The sequence below is a fragment of the Ptiloglossa arizonensis genome, chromosome 2 (assembly GCF_051014685.1).
Source record: "Ptiloglossa arizonensis isolate GNS036 chromosome 2, iyPtiAriz1_principal, whole genome shotgun sequence".
Taxonomy (NCBI): Eukaryota; Metazoa; Arthropoda; class Insecta; order Hymenoptera; family Colletidae; genus Ptiloglossa; species Ptiloglossa arizonensis.
In genome coordinates, this window is record NC_135049.1 from 8,624,608 (window position 1) to 8,648,850 (window position 24,243).

General features: G+C 29.9%; 2 protein-coding genes and 1 long non-coding RNA gene across 6 annotated transcripts in view; 1 reads left to right on the forward strand and 2 right to left on the reverse strand.

Moving 5' to 3' along the window:
• Positions 1–15,560, reverse strand: part of LOC143143152 (uncharacterized) — a 29,212-nt gene extending 13,652 nt beyond the window's left edge. For 2 of the 3 annotated variants that reach the window (XM_076304108.1, XM_076304113.1), the window contains exon 1: positions 3,555–3,855. The gene's annotated coding sequence lies outside the window, so the exon portion shown is untranslated. Of the gene's footprint in view, positions 1–3,554; positions 3,856–15,325 lie in introns of those variants that run through there. The other variant, XM_076304111.1, reaches the window with a different exon arrangement.
• Positions 15,561–16,694: 1,134 nt separating this feature from the next.
• Positions 16,695–23,300, forward strand: LOC143143033 (uncharacterized). 2 transcript variants are annotated; one of them, XM_076303870.1, is made up of 4 exons: positions 16,695–16,721; positions 18,310–18,495; positions 20,904–21,068; positions 22,906–23,300. In XM_076303870.1, exons 3-4 carry the CDS (start codon positions 20,904–20,906, stop codon positions 23,170–23,172), a joined length of 432 nt encoding a protein of 143 aa, XP_076159985.1. In that variant the 5' UTR covers positions 16,695–16,721; positions 18,310–18,495; the 3' UTR covers positions 23,173–23,300. The 2 variants fall into 2 exon arrangements, 1 of the variants encoding a protein (XP_076159985.1); XR_012990999.1 differs by lacking the exons at positions 16,695–16,721; positions 18,310–18,495; positions 20,904–21,068 and adding an exon at positions 22,079–22,368 and having other exon boundaries at positions 22,906–23,027.
• LOC143143034 (uncharacterized) lies at positions 22,911–23,662 on the reverse strand. The gene is made up of 3 exons (XR_012991000.1): positions 23,423–23,662; positions 23,287–23,334; positions 22,911–23,203 (listed from the first exon to the last, which is right to left on the reverse strand). It is a non-coding gene; the product is annotated as an uncharacterized LOC143143034 (long non-coding RNA).
• Between the last annotated feature and the right edge of the window lie 581 nt (positions 23,663–24,243).

The following is a 24,243-nucleotide window of genomic DNA, read 5'->3' on the forward strand; positions in this document are numbered from 1 at the left end:
CCTCGATTTTCTTTACAAAACTTAACTCTAAAATCGATAATATATTTTAGGAGCATTTAATGCCAAATACAAAAATTAATAGCATTGTGACTATCAAACGTTTGATTTAATGAAAAAAATATATTTAAAAATAAAATTATAGACTCAGAGATTTGGTTAAATTTCAAATAAATTCAGCCTGTGCGGAATGAGACACCTAAAAATGGAATATAAGGTATTCCTCATATTTTGGATAATATAAATCAAATTTTTAAACGGAAGTAGTATACATTTTTTAATTATCATCAAAACTAATGTTATATTCCAGTGACACACTCTGTATTTGACATTATTTTTTAATTTCTCAAATTTAAATTTGATTGGACTGATTTAAAAAGAAACCTAAACATTTATTTATAAAAGGTATAAATATACACCATTTTCTAAGAAGTTCATTAATCCAATAGCAAGATTTGGCCGTGTTTCAACATTATGAACTATAAACGATAAATGTTAAAGCATCACAAATAAAATTATTGACAAGTTCAAACAAAACCCAATCAACGTTGATAAAATTATTTTTTGAAACAATTTAATAATTTTGTAATAGAAAATATATAATGAGAAAACAATAATTTTGTATTTAAAGCAGATTTTCTCTTCCAGAGTTCATAATTTCAATTTCTAATTTTTTATGATTTGTGTAACACTGTATGTACCTGATTTGTTCTTCAATGTCGTAGAAGACCAAAGAACAATTATACTTTTTATCTCGATTAAGTATTACATACTAAAAATGTTGATCAAATATTTTTTAAGGTTATAAATTACAAGTATCGTAAAATATTGTTTCGTAGAAACATGAAGTAATCAAATACGGAATTGTTTCATTTCATGACGCAGGTCGACTTTGTTATCGAGAGTTCTCTGAAATAATAATCGTCAATCCACGAATGATACGCAATATGAAATTAAATGCCATTAAAATATACAACATCTTAGGAAAGTGGCTACGTTTTTGTTATTTAAATATTCTAATGGATGGATAAATCTGTTGTTACTGTCCTTATTCAATAGTATCGATTATTTTAATCGTTCCTGAATATCTAGTACCGTTAACAATTTATATTTCAGACTCTAAAACCTTACATAATTTTCCTTCCGAAATCACTTATCAGTTCGTTCCTAATTTTCGTTAGAAATGACCTATTTACCTGCTTCTCTCGCTTTTTCTAGAAATATTTTACTTGCATAACATTTTTTTGCTTTTGCTGTATTTCATTTTCGTATAAATATTCCAAAGAAATTAGAATACATTTAAATATATTTAAATTGTAATAAATAAATTTGAAACATCTGTAATTTAATTTTGAAATATGTAACAGTTCTTTGCTTTTTCATTTTATTTGTAAAAAAAATAAAAAATTGCAAAATATTGTTCGTCGACTGCTACTTATGTATATGCTTGCAACTTTTACAAATTTTCTTCGGTCAGCGTTTCGTATTTTAATGATATTCATTAACCAGTATTTTTTGTTTATCACTACGCTCTGCCTTTATTCTTTCTTGGCCATCTGTTCCCTGTTGTCGTTGGAATGCTAAAGAGAGTGGAAATGACGAAAGAAGAAAGAAAGATAAAAAAATCTTCGAGCAAAGAGGGACTTCGCAGAATTGAACGTCATAGTTTTATTTGAGGAAATAGAACGAGGTCCTGACGGAGGGCCACAAAATTAGAAGAAATTCGCGGGAATACCTTTTCTTCATAAATCAACTAATGTGAAATTTTATGTAATTTTAAATATAAAAAGAATTAGATGAAAATATTTAAAAATATATATTGCACATTTATGCAACTAATTAATCCACAAATATTTTGAAAAATCAAACTAATGGAGTAATGAGAAGTGTACTGGAAACAAATAAAATAATATATGAACAATTTACTAAATAATAATAATTTTAACTACATTAATAGTTAAAAAGATACTACTATATATAAAACTAAAATTTACCAAAATTACATAACACTATCACACGCAACAATTAGCAAATAAATAAATCAAAATCGTCAAATTAATAAATTATTATTAATAAATGATTATTCTGCATAAATATGTATCCTGATAACAGGGCCCGAAAGTGCATAAATTTGAAAAAGCAACGATCAAGTTTTACAATGCACGTTCGTGGTAACAAGGTAGTTCGAAAGCATCATAAATCAAGAGAAGAGTTTGGGGGTCTACCCTGTTTCGAGGGGTCTAGCTAGAAATTCGTCTTCTTGGAAAACGACGAACTGGGCTGATGACCTGTGTATGCCAGCGAAATACAGTTCGCCGTTGCGAATGCTAATTTTACTGGTCAACTTCAACGATGCCTCTACGGCCCTTGGGTACAGTTCTGTTCAGGAATTACGATCAGCAGATTAAAATACTGGATAGTTTAAATACAATACATTATGTTTATTGCACATTTCCAGTGAAAACTTGTAAATACAACCAGAAATATTCAGTTACAACTTAATTTTGAAATTGGAAACAACTTTTCGTTGATTCAATATCTTCTAAGGAAAACTAAATTTTAAATTTGTCACATATTAGCAGAAAATGATACTTCTTTATAAGAATAATTTTTTGAACGCATACTATTATTAAGTAATTGAAATTCTTTAATACTTATAATTTTTACCAAGCCAAATCAGAAACTAAATTTATAAAATTGAAATTACAATTTGATAGTTTTGTAGTTATGATGAAAAATTTACTATGAAAATAATATTAAAATTTATTAATAATTTAAAACTGAGTCTTAATAAAAGGGTCTATACAACATTATCCTCTCTCACGTTTAAAGATTATTATTGCAGAAATATTAAATGCATATACGAATAATTAATTAAAAACAAAAAAGTATAACTGAAATTTTAAGAGCAATTGTATGATATCGTATGCGATAAAAATAAACGAATTCTTGTGAACTGCAATTCAACAATCACCATTGCTGAATAATACTGTAGTTGGCCTCGTTATCGGCAAGATTTCCAGCAAGTATAAATGAGAAGAGGTTCCTCGAATGAGTGGTAACACGGATTTTATCTCTTACAGATAAGCGTGAATTTTATTTTACAAGGCTTCGGGGAAATGAACCTGCTTCCGTATATGGTCCGTTATTATAAGTATTCAGTAGTCAACTTCTGGACATTATTAAAGTTATATTTTTTATTTAATAATGTAACAATATTAAAGCAACGCAATTTGATTCATCCCTGTTATTGTGAATATACTAAAACTTTTAACGTTAAAAATATAACAAACTTAAGAGTGTAATGTATTTTCTTATTAACGCATAGAATCCATGTAATAAATATAAAGTTTATATTTAAAATAAATGACCTTTAAAATAATCGCTAAAACCTGAACTACAGATAATTGTAGAGTGCATTAAAATTCATAGCTGAATCATTGAAAGAAATGCAAATTTATTTAGAACTATAGTTCAAGGTGAAAAAGTACAATACAACGCTGAATTATTACAAAAAGAATACAAAAACATTAAGAATTTCTGAAAATTTTGCTTACTGAAATTATTTTTGTATTTGATGTCAATCAGGAAGAAATCTCCTACAAAACTTTCTCCGAAAAAACCACTTCCACTTTCACCTCACGTCTCGAAAATAGCTCGAAGTATTGCTAAAAATAATTCTTCTTCGAACCACAATAGAAAATCTTGAATTCTTAGATTTAAGGGGCAACGTAAAGAAAACCTCAGTAACAAGTAATATAAATTTTGTTGCAGCAACACATTTATTTTTTAACGTTTAAAAAATAAAATATTAAAAGATCACAAAAATAATCCCCGTGTCACGAAAGTCGGGACAGCACTGGCGCTGCTACCTCTGAATGAATCTATAATTGCTCTTCTAGAGAGACGGAGTGGAGGTAAGCACGTGATCCAACCGCTAGTGGTGGTGGAAATCGTGGAAAACTCGTTGAGGCAGTATTAAGAACTCTATTCTAGCAATGGCTATAATGCGCCAACAACAGTGAAGAAAAAAACCTCGATTATTCTTGCTCGATTCTTTCAAAACTGACCGCAACGAACAGGAATGTATTTATGGAAAATTACGCAACTAGTAATTTCAATTATAACGACCTTCACATTTTTATACGTTCTATTTATTTTATCATTTATTCAATTATTAATTATTCCTACTGTATAAGCACACTATTAAGAGTATTTTAAAAATATTGTATTCATCAATAAGATAATCAGTAAGATTTAACTTTAAAAACTATTTAAAATTTGTTAAACATTTTTTTCAATTAAGCGTGAAATTAACACGAATTAACCTTCTGAAACTGAATATCTCCAAACTAACTTGATATACATAATGGCATACACTGTTTACATTAAATGAGTTCATAAAAAGTTTATACAAGATATATAAAGTTCACGATAAAATATGTTTTAGAATTAAAAGATAAAAAGATAATAATAGATAAAGACAATAGATAAGAAACAATTGCAATAGTAATTTTTCATATTATTTGTGAAGTAAATATCATAGCTATGTAGTTGTAATTTATTCAAATGAACTACGAAAAAAAAATGCATTGTTAGTCTAAACCATTACATACATCCGATAGAAATGAGCATTCATAATTTATGTTTTACCTTTTACATTCGAAAAAATATTCCAGTGACTATACAACCATTGCCAAGAAATTTTCTTATAAAAGCTCTTTTACACATGTATTACACAATACATTATATTAAATGGATATAGAAATAAATTTCGATTACTCATATTCATAAAAATTTATCTTACAATTAGATTTATGTGCAACACACACAATGTCTGAAAACGTGTATTCCTTGGGTTATTGGTCATTTTTGGGATTTAAAAGCTTTACATATTTCCTGAAACTGGAAATTGTGTTTATTTACGCAATTAATTTGAATGATTAAATCACGTATATTTTCTATATACACTATAGAAAATAATATGTTGATAATAGATACTGGAATACTTAATCATTCTACGATAATAGGTATTTAAACAATTTACAAATAAATATTACGACAATCATAGTAGTGTTATTACATAACAGGTGTTAACAACATGTTACTTTAGAGACCTTTTGAGTTTTATAAGAAACTGTTAATGCTGCTGTTATATTGGAAACCTCTCAAGTGCAAAGGCTTAAAGCCATCGCTATTGCATGTGCTTCGTTGCACATACTCGCAGAAAAATGGATTCCTTTTAACTGGTTTACGTACGACTCGTCTGTGCTATCACGTCATCATTCTTGCTTACGAGTTTGTATTTCCGTGGGCCTCTCGTCGAAACGTCACAAATTCCACGATTTGACGCCGCACACTTCTTAGCGGCACGATCTTGGCTGCCAATCGATTGCTGCTGCCAGACTAATTCCCTTCCATCTCCCGACACTCTTAATATTGGCAAACATTTCATGAACTGTTACTAAGCAAAGGTATGTACGTTTTAACGTCACAAAAACAGTTCCCAAAAGTTTAACGATTTTTGCAGAATTAAAGCACGATTGCAATGGTCTGCTTATAATATACAAAAAAAAAAAAAGAGAAACTATAATTATGAAAAAAGGGGAGCTCGTAATCTTATAATGTACATAATATTAATTCCAAAAGTTTGTTGAAATAAATAAAAATTGTTATAAAATATATTTTTATAGTAAAAAATTGTATCTATCTTGTGTGTACATTCTTTTAACTAAAAAAAGATATCAATATTAATTTTTTGTTCATTGACCTTGCTTGAATATGTATCTAAATTTTTTTATGTTGTGTCTGAGGATATTCCTAAAAATCCAAAAAGAGAAAGAGAAAGTGATAGTCGAATCTGATGGTAGGTGGAGAATTCTTTTAGGAAAATAAATGGAAAAGAAACAAGAGAAAAAAAGAGACAAAGTCTAGATAGAACGGAATATATATATATATATATATATATATATATATATATATATATATATATATATATATATATAGAGAGAGAGAGAGAGAGAGAGAGAGAGAGGCAGGCGCGTGCCTAAGACACGTTATTCTTGTTCATTTCCAAGAATAAATCCGTAAGAATCCAGCTGGTCACACAATACGAGTTTCTCTCGACAAAATACACTATTCCCTCCACCTCCCACTCGTTTAAACATTTTGCGAATTCTCCGCTCCTTTAAATCAAATATTGATTTCATTTATGTTTATAGACATTTTCACTGGAATATTTAAATTTTATGTGAAAACTTATGTTTTTTTTTAAGAATTCTGCGATATTTATTATGAAGATTTTTTGGTACTTTCCAATGTACCTTTCAAATATACATTTGAATAAAAAATTTTAGTTGTTTTGATATTTAAACAATAAAATGGTATTATATGTTTATGTATGTTCATATTTTTTGCATACGTCATTGTTAACTAACTTTATAGTATATTATGTATTTTAAACAAATTTCGAAAAGTTTGCTTTAAAGGAATTAATAAAAAAATGTATTAGCAAACACATTTTATATTCTTTAAAAAATGAACGCTATTAAAGTATAATATTAATATAAATTGTCCATATTGAACGTAACATTTATATCACTTATTTACAAAACTGTACCATGAAAATTCGAGTGTGATAAAGTAATTCGGGGTAAGTATTTATATGACGAAGGCAATTCTTTTATAATAGAATTAATAACTTGTAACTATAACAATTGAATAGGTTTCTTTAGCAAATATTTAATAACGATTATACTAAATTGCGAAGTATACAATTTCTAAACACAATTAAATTAAAAAAATAATTATACATAAATATATGAGGACAATCTTTTTGAACTTTTTCTATGTATTCGTGGGAACTTTTAATAGAAAAATGTATTGCGTTTAGTCTAATTGATACTCATGGATGCTGATGCTACTCGGGACGCGCAAGAGGGACACCTGGCAGTGAGTCACGAGTCTGAAACGTGTATCCTAGCAAACCATGTGTCATTTCTTTCATGCAGACATTCATGTCCTGTGATGAACAAATACCTTCTAAGAGGGCATTTCCCTGTGACGGAAATAATTAAAAACAATTAGTTTCTTTTTTTATTTCAATTTTTAAAGGTATGCATATTTGAGAACGTATTTAAAAATTTTTGAAAATAAATTTTAAGAATTTTGACTCGTACAGACCTCGTGGTTCAAATTTATAATGCAAATATGAATCTGCAGGATCACCCGACACGTATCAGCACCCTCCCTCCCCCCCTCACCCGATGATGTTATAAAAGATATTTTGAAACCTATGTATATGAAGAACTATCGTCTGATGACTTGTATTAGAAAGATATCTCAATTTAAATGCAAACAAATTAACAATGAAAGTTGTAATTTATGTGTTTAGCATTTGGTATTGAAATTTTTATTTTATATTAGAACAATTTTGGAAGTTACTATTTATTATCCAGCTAATGTTTTTAACGAATGTTTTCTAATCTTATTAGAAGTAATGGACAATATGAGCGTAAAAATTAGTTCAAAGTTATAAAACTTGCAAAAACACGAGACGACGCACGTGTGCTGCCGCAGTTCTGATGCCTCAAAGAAGACTAGAACAGTTAGAATAAACGAATGGGGTTTTACGATGCGAAAGAAGTTGAAAGTATTTCCTATGAATCAGATATCGGTGATCAGTGTTGTAAATGGTAAGTAATGTTTAGTATAATAAATAATTAGTGTTCTCCCAACAATAGAGAAACGCGTTTATCTCAAAACGTAATTTTTTCAACTGATGTAAATGAAAGCTCAAAGACCACATGGTTGATTGCTCTGAAATTTGTGTACATTGTTTCAGATATTATATTTTTGCCGGTATCAATATTATGTTTTTATAATGAATTTATCATACTTTTTTTTATTAAAATATTGCGAAAGAAAAAATAAACTTTCGGAACTTGCAATTTAAATTTTGTCAAGTTTCAACATAAGTTAATTATGTTTTAACCCAGCCCAAAGGCTCCAATCCTTTATATCAACAAAATCCTATTTATAAACATGCGTTTATTGCTTTAATTAAAAAATGTTATATTACGAAGGCATTATTAAATAAATTACAAACAAGAATTACAACGTTAGATGTAACATTCGCTTTAAAAATATTCATAAATATAGTTGAATTTTGTTGCATTCACAAAAGTATGACCCCTTAAATGTACTACATATTATTCAATAATCGCCATTTATCTCAATTATGATCTTTGCATAAAATATATAAACGTATTAATGTTTGAGTCAAAAAATTATAAAAAGTAACAGCGTTAAAATATGTTAACAATGTGTATAGTGTACACTGTACAAAATAAACATGAATTTCATTGCAAATATATGTAGGGGGGTATTGTCTAGAATTTAAAAAAAATCCATTTTTTTTTATTGCTTTTCCTTAAAGTATATGTTGTCGAAAATATGTCTACAATAGGATTTGTTTGAATTCGTAATATTTACGAAGTTACAGTCGTTTAAAGAGCACAACAACAGTTATAATGGAAGATGATAAATCAAACTTTAAACGCGTTTTTCTCAAAACCTCATTTCTTGTACTGGTGTGCATGATACCTCAAGTTATACTTCATCAATTAACTTTAAATTTGCAAAGAACCTTCAACAAACGTGCCGTTCTCACGTGACGTACAGTTTTTAAAAAATGTTTATTATTTTATATTTTTTAAAAATATATAGACAAAAAAAAACAATATTCAAACTTCAAAGTGTCACCATTTCTTTAATTATCAAAATTTTTCACTTCTAATGGTTATTAAGATTAATGGTTATTAACACCATAGTCATATTCATACAAAACAAAATGTTATTTTGTTTGTTTGTTTTAGATTGAAAAAACTGTCAGAATCTTGCACACCAGCAAGACACTTTTCTTTACAACACTTTTTTTCAACCATATATGTAAAGTTCATGTAATTTTTATTATTTTTGGTTTAAAAACTTAATTTTGTATTGTTTAAATGTTAGTAAATGTGTGCCACAACCCATAGACAAAAAGGTTTATAGGTCTTATTTTAAATCCCAAAGAAAGACGAAAAAATCGCATTCTAAACAAGAATACTCCCTTAAGCATTCCGTAAAGCTCGACACGTGTTATTCCAATGTTCTGTAAAGCTCGCCGACTGTAGTATTTTCAGAAAGCTTTTATGTTTTCTGAACAATGAGTGGAGGTCCATTCCGTTATTAGGAGACAATGTGCTCCATTGTGCATTTATGGAACCCCTGGTGGGGGAGATTTCGCGGTAAATCGCTGGGCTCTACAGAAATCGTTCTTTTCAAGACTTTAACTGGACCAACTTCCTTGAAGCAGTCTATATATGTTTTATATTAAAGAATTCTTTGCAAAGTACTTTTTAGTGTGAATTCCTGTTGTTGAAATAAATGTCAAATTGTAAACTCACTAATGTTCATAGTGTTTGTATTTTCTAATGTAAATTAAATGGAATTTTTGAATAGCATTTTCATTTCTGTATATCGGATCACTAGTAATACGAACAATACCTGCAATAATATAATCAACGAAAAATTCTTGCTAAGGTTTTATAATGTTGTATTCTAAATGTATGTAAATTAGAAAGTTTTCCATACAATAAGAATTATGGACTAAAAACATAAAGGTTACTTTATAGAACCGAATAGATCGTACATGAATGGATCGGGGACTATTTTATAGAGAATTCCAGGAACGTTTCGAATGGAGAAATCGAGAGACATACTATGCTCCCATTTCAACTGGTCACATATATGGGCCTCATAGAGCCTGTTATCGTATCTGTTACCCTGTGGTAGAGCCAAGCATCTTATCACAAACAAACAAACTCCTTTATGACGATTATACCCGATTCTCTCGAATCGACCTTTCCTCGAACTGGCCGTTCAAGGGCGCGCCTTCTGATTAAAGCCAATAATGATCGTTCGAAATTTACCACTATTGTTTTTTACATTATATCTTATTACTTGTCGTATACAGTATGTCAAATCTAATTATATACACTCAATAAATTATTAAAGTATTAAATATACAAGAAAAGTGTATCTATAAGTTGTACATCATTTGGTTTTGAAAAGAGAATTTTTTTATATAGTTGCAAAAATTTTGTTTAAAACTTTTTTCTGGAATCAATCAGTCAGTATGATACATATGATCAATGGCTGCGGTATTTCTGCACGCTACAGAAAACATACAAATCTTATAAGGGATTATACGACCTGTAAAATATAGAGGATGATGAGTATAAACAAATTTTAGCGTAGTAGCTGCCATGGATCAGTTATATTTATAAAAAAAAATGGCTTTAATTGTTAAATTGTAGCTATAACTAAAGTGATAGTATTTATATAAGTCTGTTCTTTTTACAATTTTTGTCATTTTACACAATATGGTTAATCAAACTTTGTAATTTTCAATTACGTTCGTGTGATCAAAGTAAGTGATGTTAATATATTTATGGATAATCGTATTTTATTTTTTTTTATAACACCATATAAATATAACATACAAATATACAAACGTCTAATGAATGACACGATAAAGTCGAGAAGCTCATGTAGAGTAAATGTGCCAGTAGACGGCCCTTGGCCAATAATTAGCCTCTTCCAAAATAAATGTTTGATAATTAAGAAATAATAACATAAAAATATAAAAAAAATATAAATAATAAAATTGTATAAAATTTTATTTTATACAAAATGATGTATGCTAGTGATAAAATTTCAATGAATTTAGTAGCAGAAGCAGGGATCTAAAATAATGTCTATTGTTAATAAACGTAAGTTTTAAATATTAATATTTTACATACGCAATTAATAATATTTAAATGAAAGGCTTTTGAAGTTACAATTGTATTAAGCGGTTAATATGTACGTTTTTTCGATAAGGTCGGCTACTAGTATTGAAAATATAAGCAAAACTAATAGACGGTCTCTACGGCCGACTATTGGATAGTGTTCAAGATTGATGTACAATCAATAGTCGATCGTCAAAATACAAACAATAATACATAGTTGGTCGCCAATAAATTAAATATTTCGAATTTTCAAATAAATGCATTATCTGAAATTTTGAAACGCAAAGATGAATCGAACGTCGTGCGAATTTAACCGAAAGTCAAGATATTCACAAAACAGAAGAATTTGGAAAGGAAAATAAAGATCTGAATTACGTTCGATCTACAATTATTATAAGTAATGAAAAAATAGATGACAATGCCGTCGCAGAACTATTATTACTTCCATCATCGTATGAAGAAATGCAGAAGGGAACTGATAACGATGTGATAAAGAAAAAAAACTCTTCTTTCACGAAACATTTATTTTTCCCAAAAATTAATAAATCAACTAAAAATAAAACAAAATTTGCTTAGAATATGTCAGCTGCGATATCATCTGTCGAATATCGTACATATTTGCAGCAGAAAGAAGACAAGAAGCATGGAAGGAAAACTACAAAAACAGGAAGAAAGAAAAAAAAAGTAATTGACGATAAATGTGCAAAGAAGAAAATAATTTAAAAAAAAATTGAAAACAAAGACAAAAAATTACACCAAAAGTCGATACCAAAGAGAAATGCAGAATGTGCATTAACGATTTATATAGTGATGCAGAAGATAACAATGAAACAAATGTAGAATGCGATAAATGTTTGGCATGGTTTCATGTTAAATGCATAAAATTCGTAGACCAGTCTTATACCGACATCCAAAATAAATCATTTATTTGTTTATTGTGTTCATTTGCTAAAGTACTATAAGTGTTATTAAAGTAAGTTTTTTTAGTCTCATTTCCTATTACATATATAGAAAGAAAATTGGTTTGTTTTTGTAAATTAATGCATCAGTGCATTGTACAATAAATATAAATACTTCTGTTCATTTATTTACAAATTTAGTTGTTTTAATTGCCTATATACTTATGCTACTCATAACGGCTGACTAGTGGCAAAAATGACATTTTTGCATATTCTTGTATATTGCGACTATAAATTAATACATTATTAAATGAACTGCAAAATATTTTTAAAATGCGTACTTTAAAAAATATAGCATTTAAACATATAATACGTATATCATATTTATTAACAAAAATCACACATAAATTGAATTTTCATGATGGCGTAAATGACCAACTACTAGCACATTTACTCTATATTACTTTCATAAAATTAAAGTATATATGCAACTATCAATATATTTCAAAATATAATTCTTAAATGAGTAATTATATACTGCAATTAATACTATAAATTGTAATTGTATATAAATGTTTAAATATATTTCATCTTCCAAATAACAATTTGAAAACATGTTTCTTTTTTCTACCGGGACAATAAAAAATTATAAAATTTAATTAAATACATTATGCAAAATAACAAAAAACCACAATTAGAAACAAATTATGCAAAAAAAATTATATTATATTATACTACCTCAATTATAGCTACAGTTGGAAACTATTTTATTTTAAAAGAATTATATTTTAAGCCTTCTAATACTTCAATTTATTTTTTATATATCTTACTGGGATATAAATTATACACCCTGTCTTGTATCACAAACCACTTGTTCCAATCATAGAGTCCTCCTGGCAGAATTGTATAGTGCATACATATTTAATATTCCAATGCAATTGTAAAAACAAATGAGATCGATTAAAGGCATCATGATGTAACAATGTAAAGAACGTAACAATACATACATACAAATTTTGTAAGAATAGTTTTATGAAATAGCATTGTTAGCATTTAGAAATGATAAGTATTCAAACAATGCTATGGTGGTGCAAAAAGAAAAAGATTGTTAGGCCACTTCTTGCTAGGGTAAATTTGTATTTAATATTTTTATTCCCAGTTCATCTTTTCAATTAATTAGGATCGGAATATTGAATGCGACAATATATTTTGATTATAATTATTCTTACATTTTTGTATAACTTGGATTTCTACTTATACACTTTTTAAAACTTAAAACATGACAATGTTAATTAATATAATATAAAAAATATTAATTCAGAACTTCAAAATTGATTAGTAAGAATAATTCGGATAATTTAAAAGATACATTGACAACTGCATGGTAGTTCAATAAAATATAATAAAATATATTGTGAATTCTGAATTCACAGGATACAATTATTGATTGCACATTGTGAGAAAAGAATGTAAGCCTCACATACATTAACATTACTGGAAAAATGTTTACTAATGTTTCTTGTATTTGTAAAAAATTAGAAAACATTTTGCAATAATAAAATAAATATGAAAATTAATAAAAGAGTATGGTAATGTTCATGTAATATGTATGAAATGTATGAATTACAGTCCAAGAAAATATAACAGTTCAATTATTTTTAAAGAATATTTTGAAATAAAATATAAAAAGTAATAAATTTGTACCCTATCTTAATTCAAAGTCTGTTCAAAGAATTTCATTGCTGAATGATTATACATTCAAATCCAGTTAAAAATAATATCAAAAGACAAACCATTTTGTTAATTGTGCAACATATGTCTTTTCTGGGAAGTAAAACAAAAATTTACATTATAATTTATAAAATTACATTTTTAGAATTTAATATTTATTTGGAAATATTTAATTTGCATTCACAAACTCTTTTCTTTCTCTATCCTTTCTCTATCCAAACTTCTCTATCTCTTCTCCATTTGATATCGCTTTTTTAATATGCCATAAATAGATGAAAATGTTCTTAAACATTGAAGTAAAGATTTAATAAATGAGAGATTTAGTAAATTTTCTTTTATTAATTAGATAGTATTTTAGAATCATGGTAAAATGTTTTACTATTGCATATATAAAATATGCATAGAAACACAAAAGTATTATTTCTCATGCTTTTACAATAGATACACTCGTGTCGATATTTATATTCACACCTTTAATTTTTAGGCATTCTTACATATCTCTGTTGTGTATCTCTCTTTTGTTTGAAATTTGGCATTTGCCTTTTGTTGTTTATTGTTTCCCTCATATCGACATTGCAACAGTGCAAATGTCAAAAGTTAGAGAATTGAGTGCACCAGAATGAGTACAAATTTATAATCATTGAGCAAATGGCGAATTTTTGAAAACAATTGCTATGAACAATTGCATTTCAAGAGAAGGGGTAAAAAAAATATTTCAAAAATAAATATTATTCAAAAACCAAAAAATTTAATTAGAACTCGGAGAAGGAGGAAAACAACCATTCATCAAGACAGACAAATAATACAAAAAGTTAAAAAAAATACATTTCTTAGTACCAGAAGATTGAAAAATATTTGTTTGCCCATTACAATTACGCAAATAAAATTTTGTATAAAAGAAAGTAATTTGCATGTCTGTACATCACGAAAAAAGCCATACATTTTGAAAGTGAATGCTGCAAAGCATTTAAGATTTGCTCAATATATTATAAAAAGCCAATTTCATTCTGGGAGACAGTTATTTGAAGTAATGAACCAAAATTTGAAATGAAGTCAAGTAAAAGAAGATAATACGTATGGATGCTCATGAAAAAATGAACTGAAATAATTGTGTTAAAGAAGCATATGGACAAAGAGGTCTCAAGAAGAAACAGAAGATATGAAAGGCAATGCTCACAAGGATCAACCTTCCACCTCATGTACCAAAGACAACATTGAATATGTTTATACACTTGTTTTATTAACTCAACAAATCATTGCTTAAATGATCGCTGAAGAACTTAATATCAGTTTAGGAAGTGTGTATTTAATTTTAAAAAATGATTTGAAAATGCAAAAACTTAATGCCTGAAATTTTTTCACATCAATTCATGTGTGTAAATCTTTTGTTTATTTTAATATGACTGAAACAATGAAACTTTCAAACTGTATTTCACAAAATTCCTAATACTGCTTTAAGCAATGAAAATGTTATTGGAACAAGTATATATTTAGAAGGCAATTATATTGAAGAAGATATCAACTTGGAAGAAAATTGTAATACTAAATTTTGTTGATTTAATTTTACGAACATTTTGAATAGAGATTCACATTTAAATAATAGACAATTTTATATGTATTTTATTCTGATCTAATGGATAATAAGAAATACTTTAGAAACCAAATATATTGTATAATATGAAAAATCAATTGGAGAAAGCATAATGCCTTTTTTTTTACAAATCCATACTTTTCGAAATTTTAACTTATTCCAATACATATTGTACTAATTAAATTATTTTGAAAAACTCATTAAATATAAGTAGAAATAAAAAATTTAAATGGCATAAAAATAAACATTTAACAGAATAAAGGTGAACGTACCTTCGATGTCCGTTCTTGAAGCGTCTCCTTCGTGCACACAGTTACAGCTGCAAACAGCACGCTTAAACGAACAGTATTACGAATTATAATTCACCAGTGAAACAATGAATTTTTAAGGCTATCACGGATTTACTTCACTTATTTCATATTTATAAGGAAAATTGTGTATAAATTCGAGTTTGAGAAATATATTTTAGCGTCAAATGATCTTGTTCCGCCATTGGTGTTAGTACGTAGAATCAACAATAGAGGGTGGGTATACGAGAATAAATGGCTTACCTTTAATTTTTACGTTTAGAAGTACGTATTAATAAGTAATACGTATTAACAGATTGGAAGTAGCATCTATATTACTGCTGTTGCGTAAATTTTAGTTAATAACTAGGATTTTAGAACTGAATAAAACTTCGTTAAGCGTTGAACTATTCTCGTTAATGCATGAAATTACAAAAAAGACCATTTTTTGATCTTAAAGAATGATTAATATTTAGATATGATTTAAATTGATCAAATATTTTTAAAGATCTCCAAAATCGAAATGCGCTGAAAATTGAAAATCGTCATCCAATGTAGCCATTTGCGACAAATCTTTAATCTCTTACCGATCTTCATGGTCCAATCATAACAACGGTTTCATCCACGCTAGAGATACCAAACTTAACATCGCAAATTACTAGTTACATACAACTATAGAATATTTCCCACTATTCCACTTTGTATGAACTGTTTGATGTGGTACTTTCATACTTCGAACTTCGTAAAGTCGAGAAAAAAGGCGAATAAAACTTTTTTCCTTGTTCTTGAAATAATCGAAACTCGGTTTGCTGTCAAACCGGCTGACGTGCTGGGTTATGTTATTTACTTTTGAAAACAGAATATTATCTACAATGCATGTTTTGATTAAGCATATAGCATGAATTAAACATTTTTAATTTTTATTTTCCAAGCTGTACGTTATTAACATGATTAAGTATGTAACGAATAAGATTTTATTTCATTTTTTCGTTAGTAGAGAAGATAAAGAAAAAGTTTATTTAATGTTTTTATGTAAAAATATGTAGGTGGGGTATTTTTTCCTAAAAGAGTGTTCTATTTGTTTTTGTTATACAATTACTTTTCTACGTTATACGAATTGTTGATTATATTCTGATTCCAAATGTAAATAATGTGACAGTCAGCTAAGCCGTTTGTCTATAAATCAGACTTCAGTCGTTTCGAGAATAAGAGAAAAAACCATAGAAAAAACCGAGAGAAAATCATATTTGTCTTCTTTATCGACATTCCTAAAATGTGTATTGGCGGGAAAAACTCAATATGGCGTTGAGTAGTTGAGATTCTTTTTCTAGCATCACTGTGATTCGTCTGACATTTATAAATGTCGCATTTGATATCTCTGGTATAGTGCATGTTTAAATTGTTTTTCGCTGCAGAATTCTATTGAGCGATTATTTTGGATCTTACGTTTAATTATAAGGAAAATTTAATTTAATTTAATTAAAAAAGAAATGACATGTATGTATGTTATTCTCTATTTAATCCATTCCATATCAAGTCAATATATTTATTGAGGAGAAGGAGAAATCTTGAAAAATTATTGACTCAATCATAAATTTGTTACATTCTAATAATAGGATATGGGTGTTCAAGTGTCTAAGCATACAAAATGTAACTAGTTAATGCCATGGTAGCAATTTGATCATTACTTCATCAGTTCTTGATAAAATCATTTTTATGATTATTGATCTGTTTTCATATTCCTTGTAGTTATTTTTGTTGATGAATTATCTTTTATATAGGTACAGTAAAATGTCCTTGATTGACTACTAATGACTCAATAAAAGGTATTAAAAATGGATTTCTGTATCTACCAAGTTTTGGATATACCATAGAGCAAGACAGATAGGTATTTATTAATTTTATAATGTGTACATTTTGCACGAAACTTGATTGACAGTCAACCAAGATCGATAGACTGTACAGAATTCATCTAATCGATTATTTTAACAAGATGATAATTTTTATATCCTGATGGCGAATTCTATATATGTATCGATATTGTATACAGTTCATACTAGACATTTTTAAAGCATTAACTAATATTGCCACATCAATTGGCACTACTGTTCAACATATTAGCACATGATCGAATAAAATTTTTGTAAGAATTTTCTTCCTTTAAAACTGTTACATGAAACAACTGTGAAAAAATAATTTTATTACCAAATCTGTGTTTACACAGCTGGAACTTTCTTAGTTATGTTCTATAAGGTCCAATGTCAATCAGAATCATGTTTGACATTGATCCTAGTTGTCGCAAAAAAGTTATACATAATTAAAGTCAATTAAAAATTAATTTTTGTTAAATTTGTGTTCTACTGAAAACTATAATAAGATTGTTGATTTAATGTATGTTACATGTTTCCTTTATATCTATATAAACAAATTATTACAACTTTCCTTTATTAAATTTTCAGTTATTTGTAATCTTACACTGCAATATGCAATGTATAACACTTTTTATTGTGCCTACCATGTCTGCCACTCAATATTTCACTGTTGTAAACGAAGGAGCAAACTCCTCCAGAGTAGAATCTAGCTCCGTTTTGATATCAGTTGGAGTGAGGTCTTTCAAATGAAAATATTGTATCGTATAACGATAACCAATTTTTTTCATGTTTACAAATTCACTGAAAGCGTTCGCTATTGATGGCTGCCAAACAAATACTAAACAACATAACGTCGCCGATCCTCAAACTTAAGCTTTATAAGGACGGTACTTTCTCCCTTAGTCATTCTTTTCAAACAGCTACCGCCATCTATACATCAAGTTAGGTACTTCTGGGTCTACCCTCGTTTTGTATACTCCAACTTCAACATTATATTTTTCACATAAATTTAAGATATTTTTAGAAAATTTTTATGTGTTTTGATTCATCAAATATCCTACCATGAAATATTACTAAAAAAAATTTCTTCCATTGTAGTAAAAGGATTGAAATGTTTCCTGCCTTTGAATCATTGTGCGGAGATGGCGGACGGAGATATTTCATCTGGGACTTTACCTCGATGATGGTCTCACCTATCTTGATCAGGAGTGATGGCGGCTTCTGTCGAGATCGGTGTATCGTCAGCATCTTGGTCTTATGAAGCACCACCTATAAGGACGCCAGGTACCGTCCTTCATATGCCGAATGGTCATCCCTTAGTCGACTCCGGGTGCTAGGCACCAATATCACTCGCGAAGCACATCAGGTTGACGCAGTCGGGGAGACTTTGGGGAAAATTTGAAAAAAATTGCAATTTTGCTTTTTGCTACGAACTTAGAGAAAATATATTAAATTTTTATTAAGAAATCAACCGCTTTTTATGGATAAACAAACATGAATTTGTTTATCGTTAAGATGTTATTTTATGAATGAGGTTGGGTATCAAATATTTTTAAAAACTTCTAATTAAGGAAAAGAAATAAAGAAACTGTATTTTGCATCTTTTCATAGTGGTATAATTACTATTTTAACATTCGTTTAACACGATTTTATAACGTATTTATTTTTATGTTTACATTTCTTTGAAAAAATACTTGAATAAGTTCGTTTTGTAAAACTTTTTGACATTAATCATTTCCAGGAATCGAAAAAATTAGTTAACTTCTATTTTTTTTTAAATTTTGTTTGAAGGAAAGAAATTCTTCTTTAGTAGAATGTCTCTTTTCATTGTACAGTATTTATTCGTTGAGAGCGACAGATTGGGTTTAATGCATGCTATATAGCATAAACGGGACACGATTCTCTCGCAATGAGATCTATTAAGACAGTTCCATAATATTTTTGACTCCTGTTTTTTCTGCTCGAATGAAGCTAATTACTGGTATGCAAAAATAAAATCGAAACTTTCGTTCCTTTGTTTCTCTATAAAAAATTTAACGTAGTATATATAACCTATTATTAACGCAGAAAAAGATCAGTAAACAAATAAGAATTTTCTTTGACTACTCCAAAAAGTGAGAAATGAACATGAACACTTTGTATCCATCTACGCTTGTGCCACTCTTTATGGGTCCGCATCCTCCGACGAAGTTGACTCGCTGTTTGCATGGTGGCGAAACTACCAACTATTTTCAGAATTACAGAACCGATGTTCTATCGAAATTCTCGGTAAAATTTTCTCACTGTATTAAGTTAAAATTATGATGTATCCCAGCTAATTCATTTTGAACAATAGTTATTACACTCTCTCATAAATTAAAACTTTTTCCTGTTTTGTAGAATTCACCAAGTGATTCTTCTGGAGTTTTGTTTTTCAAATATTAATCCGGAAGCAAAATTGCTCTATTATCCTCAGTATTTGTAAACACGGGTTTTTGTAAATACATAATTTTGAACAAAATTGAGGTGTTCCAAGAAAATTAAAAACTCTAAAAATTCTTTTTCGTCTTAAAAAGTAAAGAAAAATGTTCTCAATATGTTGGTACCAATAGTTATATGACGTAGTTTTCCATAGTTGTAGTCACAGCAATCACAAAACATCAGCAAGGTTTGGAGGAAAAAAATCTAAGTGTAAATGCAAGAAATATATTTTTACCCCCATGATGCTGTATTAAAATAATTGTAGCTGTATTAAAATAATAATATCATTTGTCAGTTAGTATCTAAGAGTATACGAAAAAATTAAAAAATAAAAGTTACAAATATAAGATAATACTCTATTGCATAATATTTCTCCCTTACTCCCTCCTTTTCCTCTCTCCATCTTTCATCTCTTCGCTTGTCTCCAGATATATTCTCAGACGTTTTCCCTTCCTCCTGCTTAATTCCCTGTTTGCCACATAATTCAGTACATATATCACATCCATGATCCCCCTCCCTCTTCCTTCCCTAAATCCAAATTATCTGTCTTTTAATTTCCTTTCCATCTCTTTTTTAAGCCTCTCGTTAAGTAAGCTGTCGTATATTTTAGTATATTTTATAGGCTATTCATAGTAATGATATTTCCCTATAATTTTTTACACTCTTCTTATCCTTTCTCTTATAAATAGGACTCATAATACTCACCCTCCATTCTTCCGGTAACTCTTCGTCTTTTCAAATCTTATCCAGTAACTTCCACAGCTCCTCCCCGATTTTCCTTGACATAAGCCTACATGCTTCGTTTTCCAATCCGTCTATTCTTGGTTCTTTTTTTTTCTTCAGTTTCTTCAGTATGTCTATAATCTCTTCCTTCGAGAATCCCTCCTTCTCTTCCTCCCTTTCCTGTTCCCTCCTTTCCGTTCCCCTTAATTTTTCACCAGTACTTTTTTAAAAGATTAGTTTTTCACTGTATAAGCTGGCTTAAAAAATAATTAAAAGAAACTTATACGCGGTACAAATATTATTAATTACTGAAGTAAATAATTCTAACTTTATTGTACTTCCTTTATACCGAATTTGATTCTACAGAGTCATGCATTTATAAATCTGTCTTGACATTTTAATTTTAATTTCGTTCTTTTTACTTATTTCACACTTCTGTGTTGTATTTGTAAGATAATAATTGAAAATAAACATAATTTAATTTCTTTTTCCGATGTATATTTTTGTAGATGCCACCGTATAGGTGGGGGATGCAAAGTACATCGTATACTCCAAGGCCTGATATTAACGCAGCTAAGATGCATCGTAGACTGAATCGTAACTTAATTCTGCTCTCAAATGATATTTCTGCAATCGACGTCTTACGTATGAAGGAAGTAGATGACCTATATAAGGTAATAAGGATAATCATTTATTTTTTATTAGTTGTTCAAACATGCTCTTCATTGTAAATCATGACTATTTCAATTGTGTTAAACAATTAATTTCTTTACAGTCACATTTACTAGTAATTTTAAAGAATGTGTTTGTTATTTATTATGATACTGGAAGTTTGGATAATAGTGTAGAGCACATAATTTAGAGCAACAAAGACTCTCAAATCTTCGTTGGACGGGGAGTGGTAAAAACATCTCCCACCCTTCTACTATCATTCGCGCATGGATGCCCAGTGGCGGGGCAAGGTCACGCTGCTCATAGCCGCGCTTGATGACACGTGGACGAGAAATCTTAAGTTTTTGTTCTCAAGGGAAGGGGCTAACACTCTCCCCGAGAACAACTTCGTTGAGATTGGTGAGGTTAACCTGCTCCCGATGAGTCAGGGGCAAAAACACGAGGCGTGACGCCAACGCACCCTCGCTCCGGGGGTTTTTCCACGGTCCTCATTACATACTACTTTTTTTCCACGTGCTAATCGTTTCTAATAGTCGAAGGACGCTGTTCGATTTTGTCAGATCTGCATCCTCAGTCATACTAACTTACTTATTTGGACTATCCATACGAACAGAAATTAAAACCTTAATCTCTAATTGGATTAGATTCTGTTAGACACATATATGCACATATTAAATTTTAATCTTTCGGTGCCCCTTCTCTGCAACGTGGTCGCTGCGCCCGCTCACGTTATGGCCAGGAGGGAGGTCGTAAAGCCAACGTTCCCTCGCCTAACACTGTTAGGGGGGCCTAATATTGCCCTTCAGAGCCGGTGAGCAAATCCAATTGGGGCAGCCCCGACAGGACGGTCGCCGACTCATAGAATATGGTCCTATACTTGCGGGCGACCCGTAGAGTAAGCCGCCTATTGACCCGGTGCAGTCAGACCGTGCTGAGGCTAGGTCGCTCGCGCAAGACACACATGGATCGGCAGTACCTCGGTTTTATGGAGTGTCTTTTCCTTGACGACCAGTACTAACGTATCATCATCGTAACACGTTAGACAGGTGCTGTTAGAGAGGCCATCGGTCCGCAGAAACCGCTCGCTCAGTCACTTAAGGTCTCATCCCTTCGATTCGGTTTGGCGGATCCCCAAGTCACCGACTTCGAATTAAAATCCCCTAGAATGGGCACCAGCCGAGGCGCGCGTCTTGCTATGCACGTCTACCATACGGAGGCAGCAAATCCTCTATTGGGTGGCATGTAGAACTTAATCGCGGTGACTCTCGACTACTAAATTTCAACGAATGAGCAGAGAATACGGTGAGGACGCGTCGCCGTCTCGGAATAATAGCACCTTGTTCTTTTAACCAGACAATAATCCATGGACTGTATGTATCGCAGGCTATGCTACATCAAATATGTCTCTAACTTGAATGTATCTTTATACTGATCTTAATAATTTTTTAAATAATTCTTGTATTTCGTGAGTTTAAGTCTATTTATTATGCAATTACGTGAAATATTCTAATTTTTAATCATAGTAGACAAAAATCAATTATGTCATGTAATTGTATATTGAAATATTTTTACGTAACATATTCAGTATGCATTTTTATCTACTTTTGTACAATTTAATGTATAGTAAGACGTAACATAATAATTTGTTTGTTTTATTTAGAAATTGATAACCTTTGATACGAGTTCGCAATCGTATTTGCGTATGCGAGTTGAGTTGTACAAATTATTAAAATAATTGGACGTTTTCAATAATTTCTAACAATTCAGATTCCCTTTCAAATATTTGAATCACTCGTTTCAAATATTTGAACTGTTGCAAATGTTCATATTCTGTTACAGGGAGTGCAAATTCATCGCAATCAATATAAGGATTATACTGGTAGTCTTCATCCTTTAGAATTTTTCAAGCCTGATCGTTACAAGTATGAGAGTGCACCAGGAATAACATCGTCCTACTTGTCTAAATATCCATCGAATTACGTTGAATATAAAAAACCTCAAGTTTTACCCCTTACGTACGAAAGACGGAAGCAAACACCATACATACCTGATTTATCACTTGCTGGTGTTTATTCTAAATCAGGCTGCATCGCTTATAAACGATAACGTATCGAGGTCCTTTAGTATTAATAAGAAACTACATAACGAAATAAAGAATTTAATTATGTGCTACATACTTCATGCATAATCAGTTTTACCAAAATATAAAAAGATATTTACCTAAATAAAAAGTAACATCTTATTTTTCATTTTTCTTCTGTATTTTGCCTACGGATCAAACAAGAAAAAGGATGACATTCCAATTATAGAATAATCGATAAGGGCGGTTAACCAAACTATTTTGTCGACAACTCACAGCTACATATTTTATATGCTATCTTAATTCTTTTTAAGTAGCGTTTAAGGAATACTATTTTCAGTGACATCTCTTCTGGTAGGATTGCTCACGTCTACAACCATGTTGTAATATTTTTCTGTTCAGTACAAGTGTTGGACAGTAGTGGTTCAATAATCTTTGAATTGTAGTACTTCTAGAATAATTGCTCAAATTTGATCTCTGATAACATTAGTCAACAAATTTTGGACAATAATTTGTATTTTTCATTACTAAGCTTTCTTCCCATTTAGTTATATGTACTAAAGTTTCTGTTTTTCGTCGAGGAAACTTATCCCACCTCTGGGATCGGGAGTGCCGGGTGTCGAGCCTTCCCATTAAAACCGCCATAATGACTATATTTGCACGATTTCAGGGGGGGGGGGGGCATCGGGAATTACTAACAGCATAACATCTGGTATTCTCTCAGTGTGGCATAGTGTTCGTGCACGTCCTGTATTTTATCATCCCTGTTAGTCACAGTCTTTAAGTACCACTTACCCATTCGCGTTTTAGTTATCCTGAAGGATAATCCTTAAGGACTTGACCGACTCAGAATCTCAAATTAATCGAAATCTCCGTGCGAGGAGTATCAATACCATCAGGGCTTTCTGTCCAGGTAACAGGTTTTGAAACTGCCTCTATACATTGGATGGCGCGCTGGCCTACCACCGTTTAGACACCTTTGTCAGCCTTGTGTCTCCAAACATAATGAAACTGGATGTGAAACAAAAGAATATAACAAAGAATTAAGTGTTTTCATTTTTGTTTTAAACCTGATTTTAGTTTATGAAAAAAAAGTG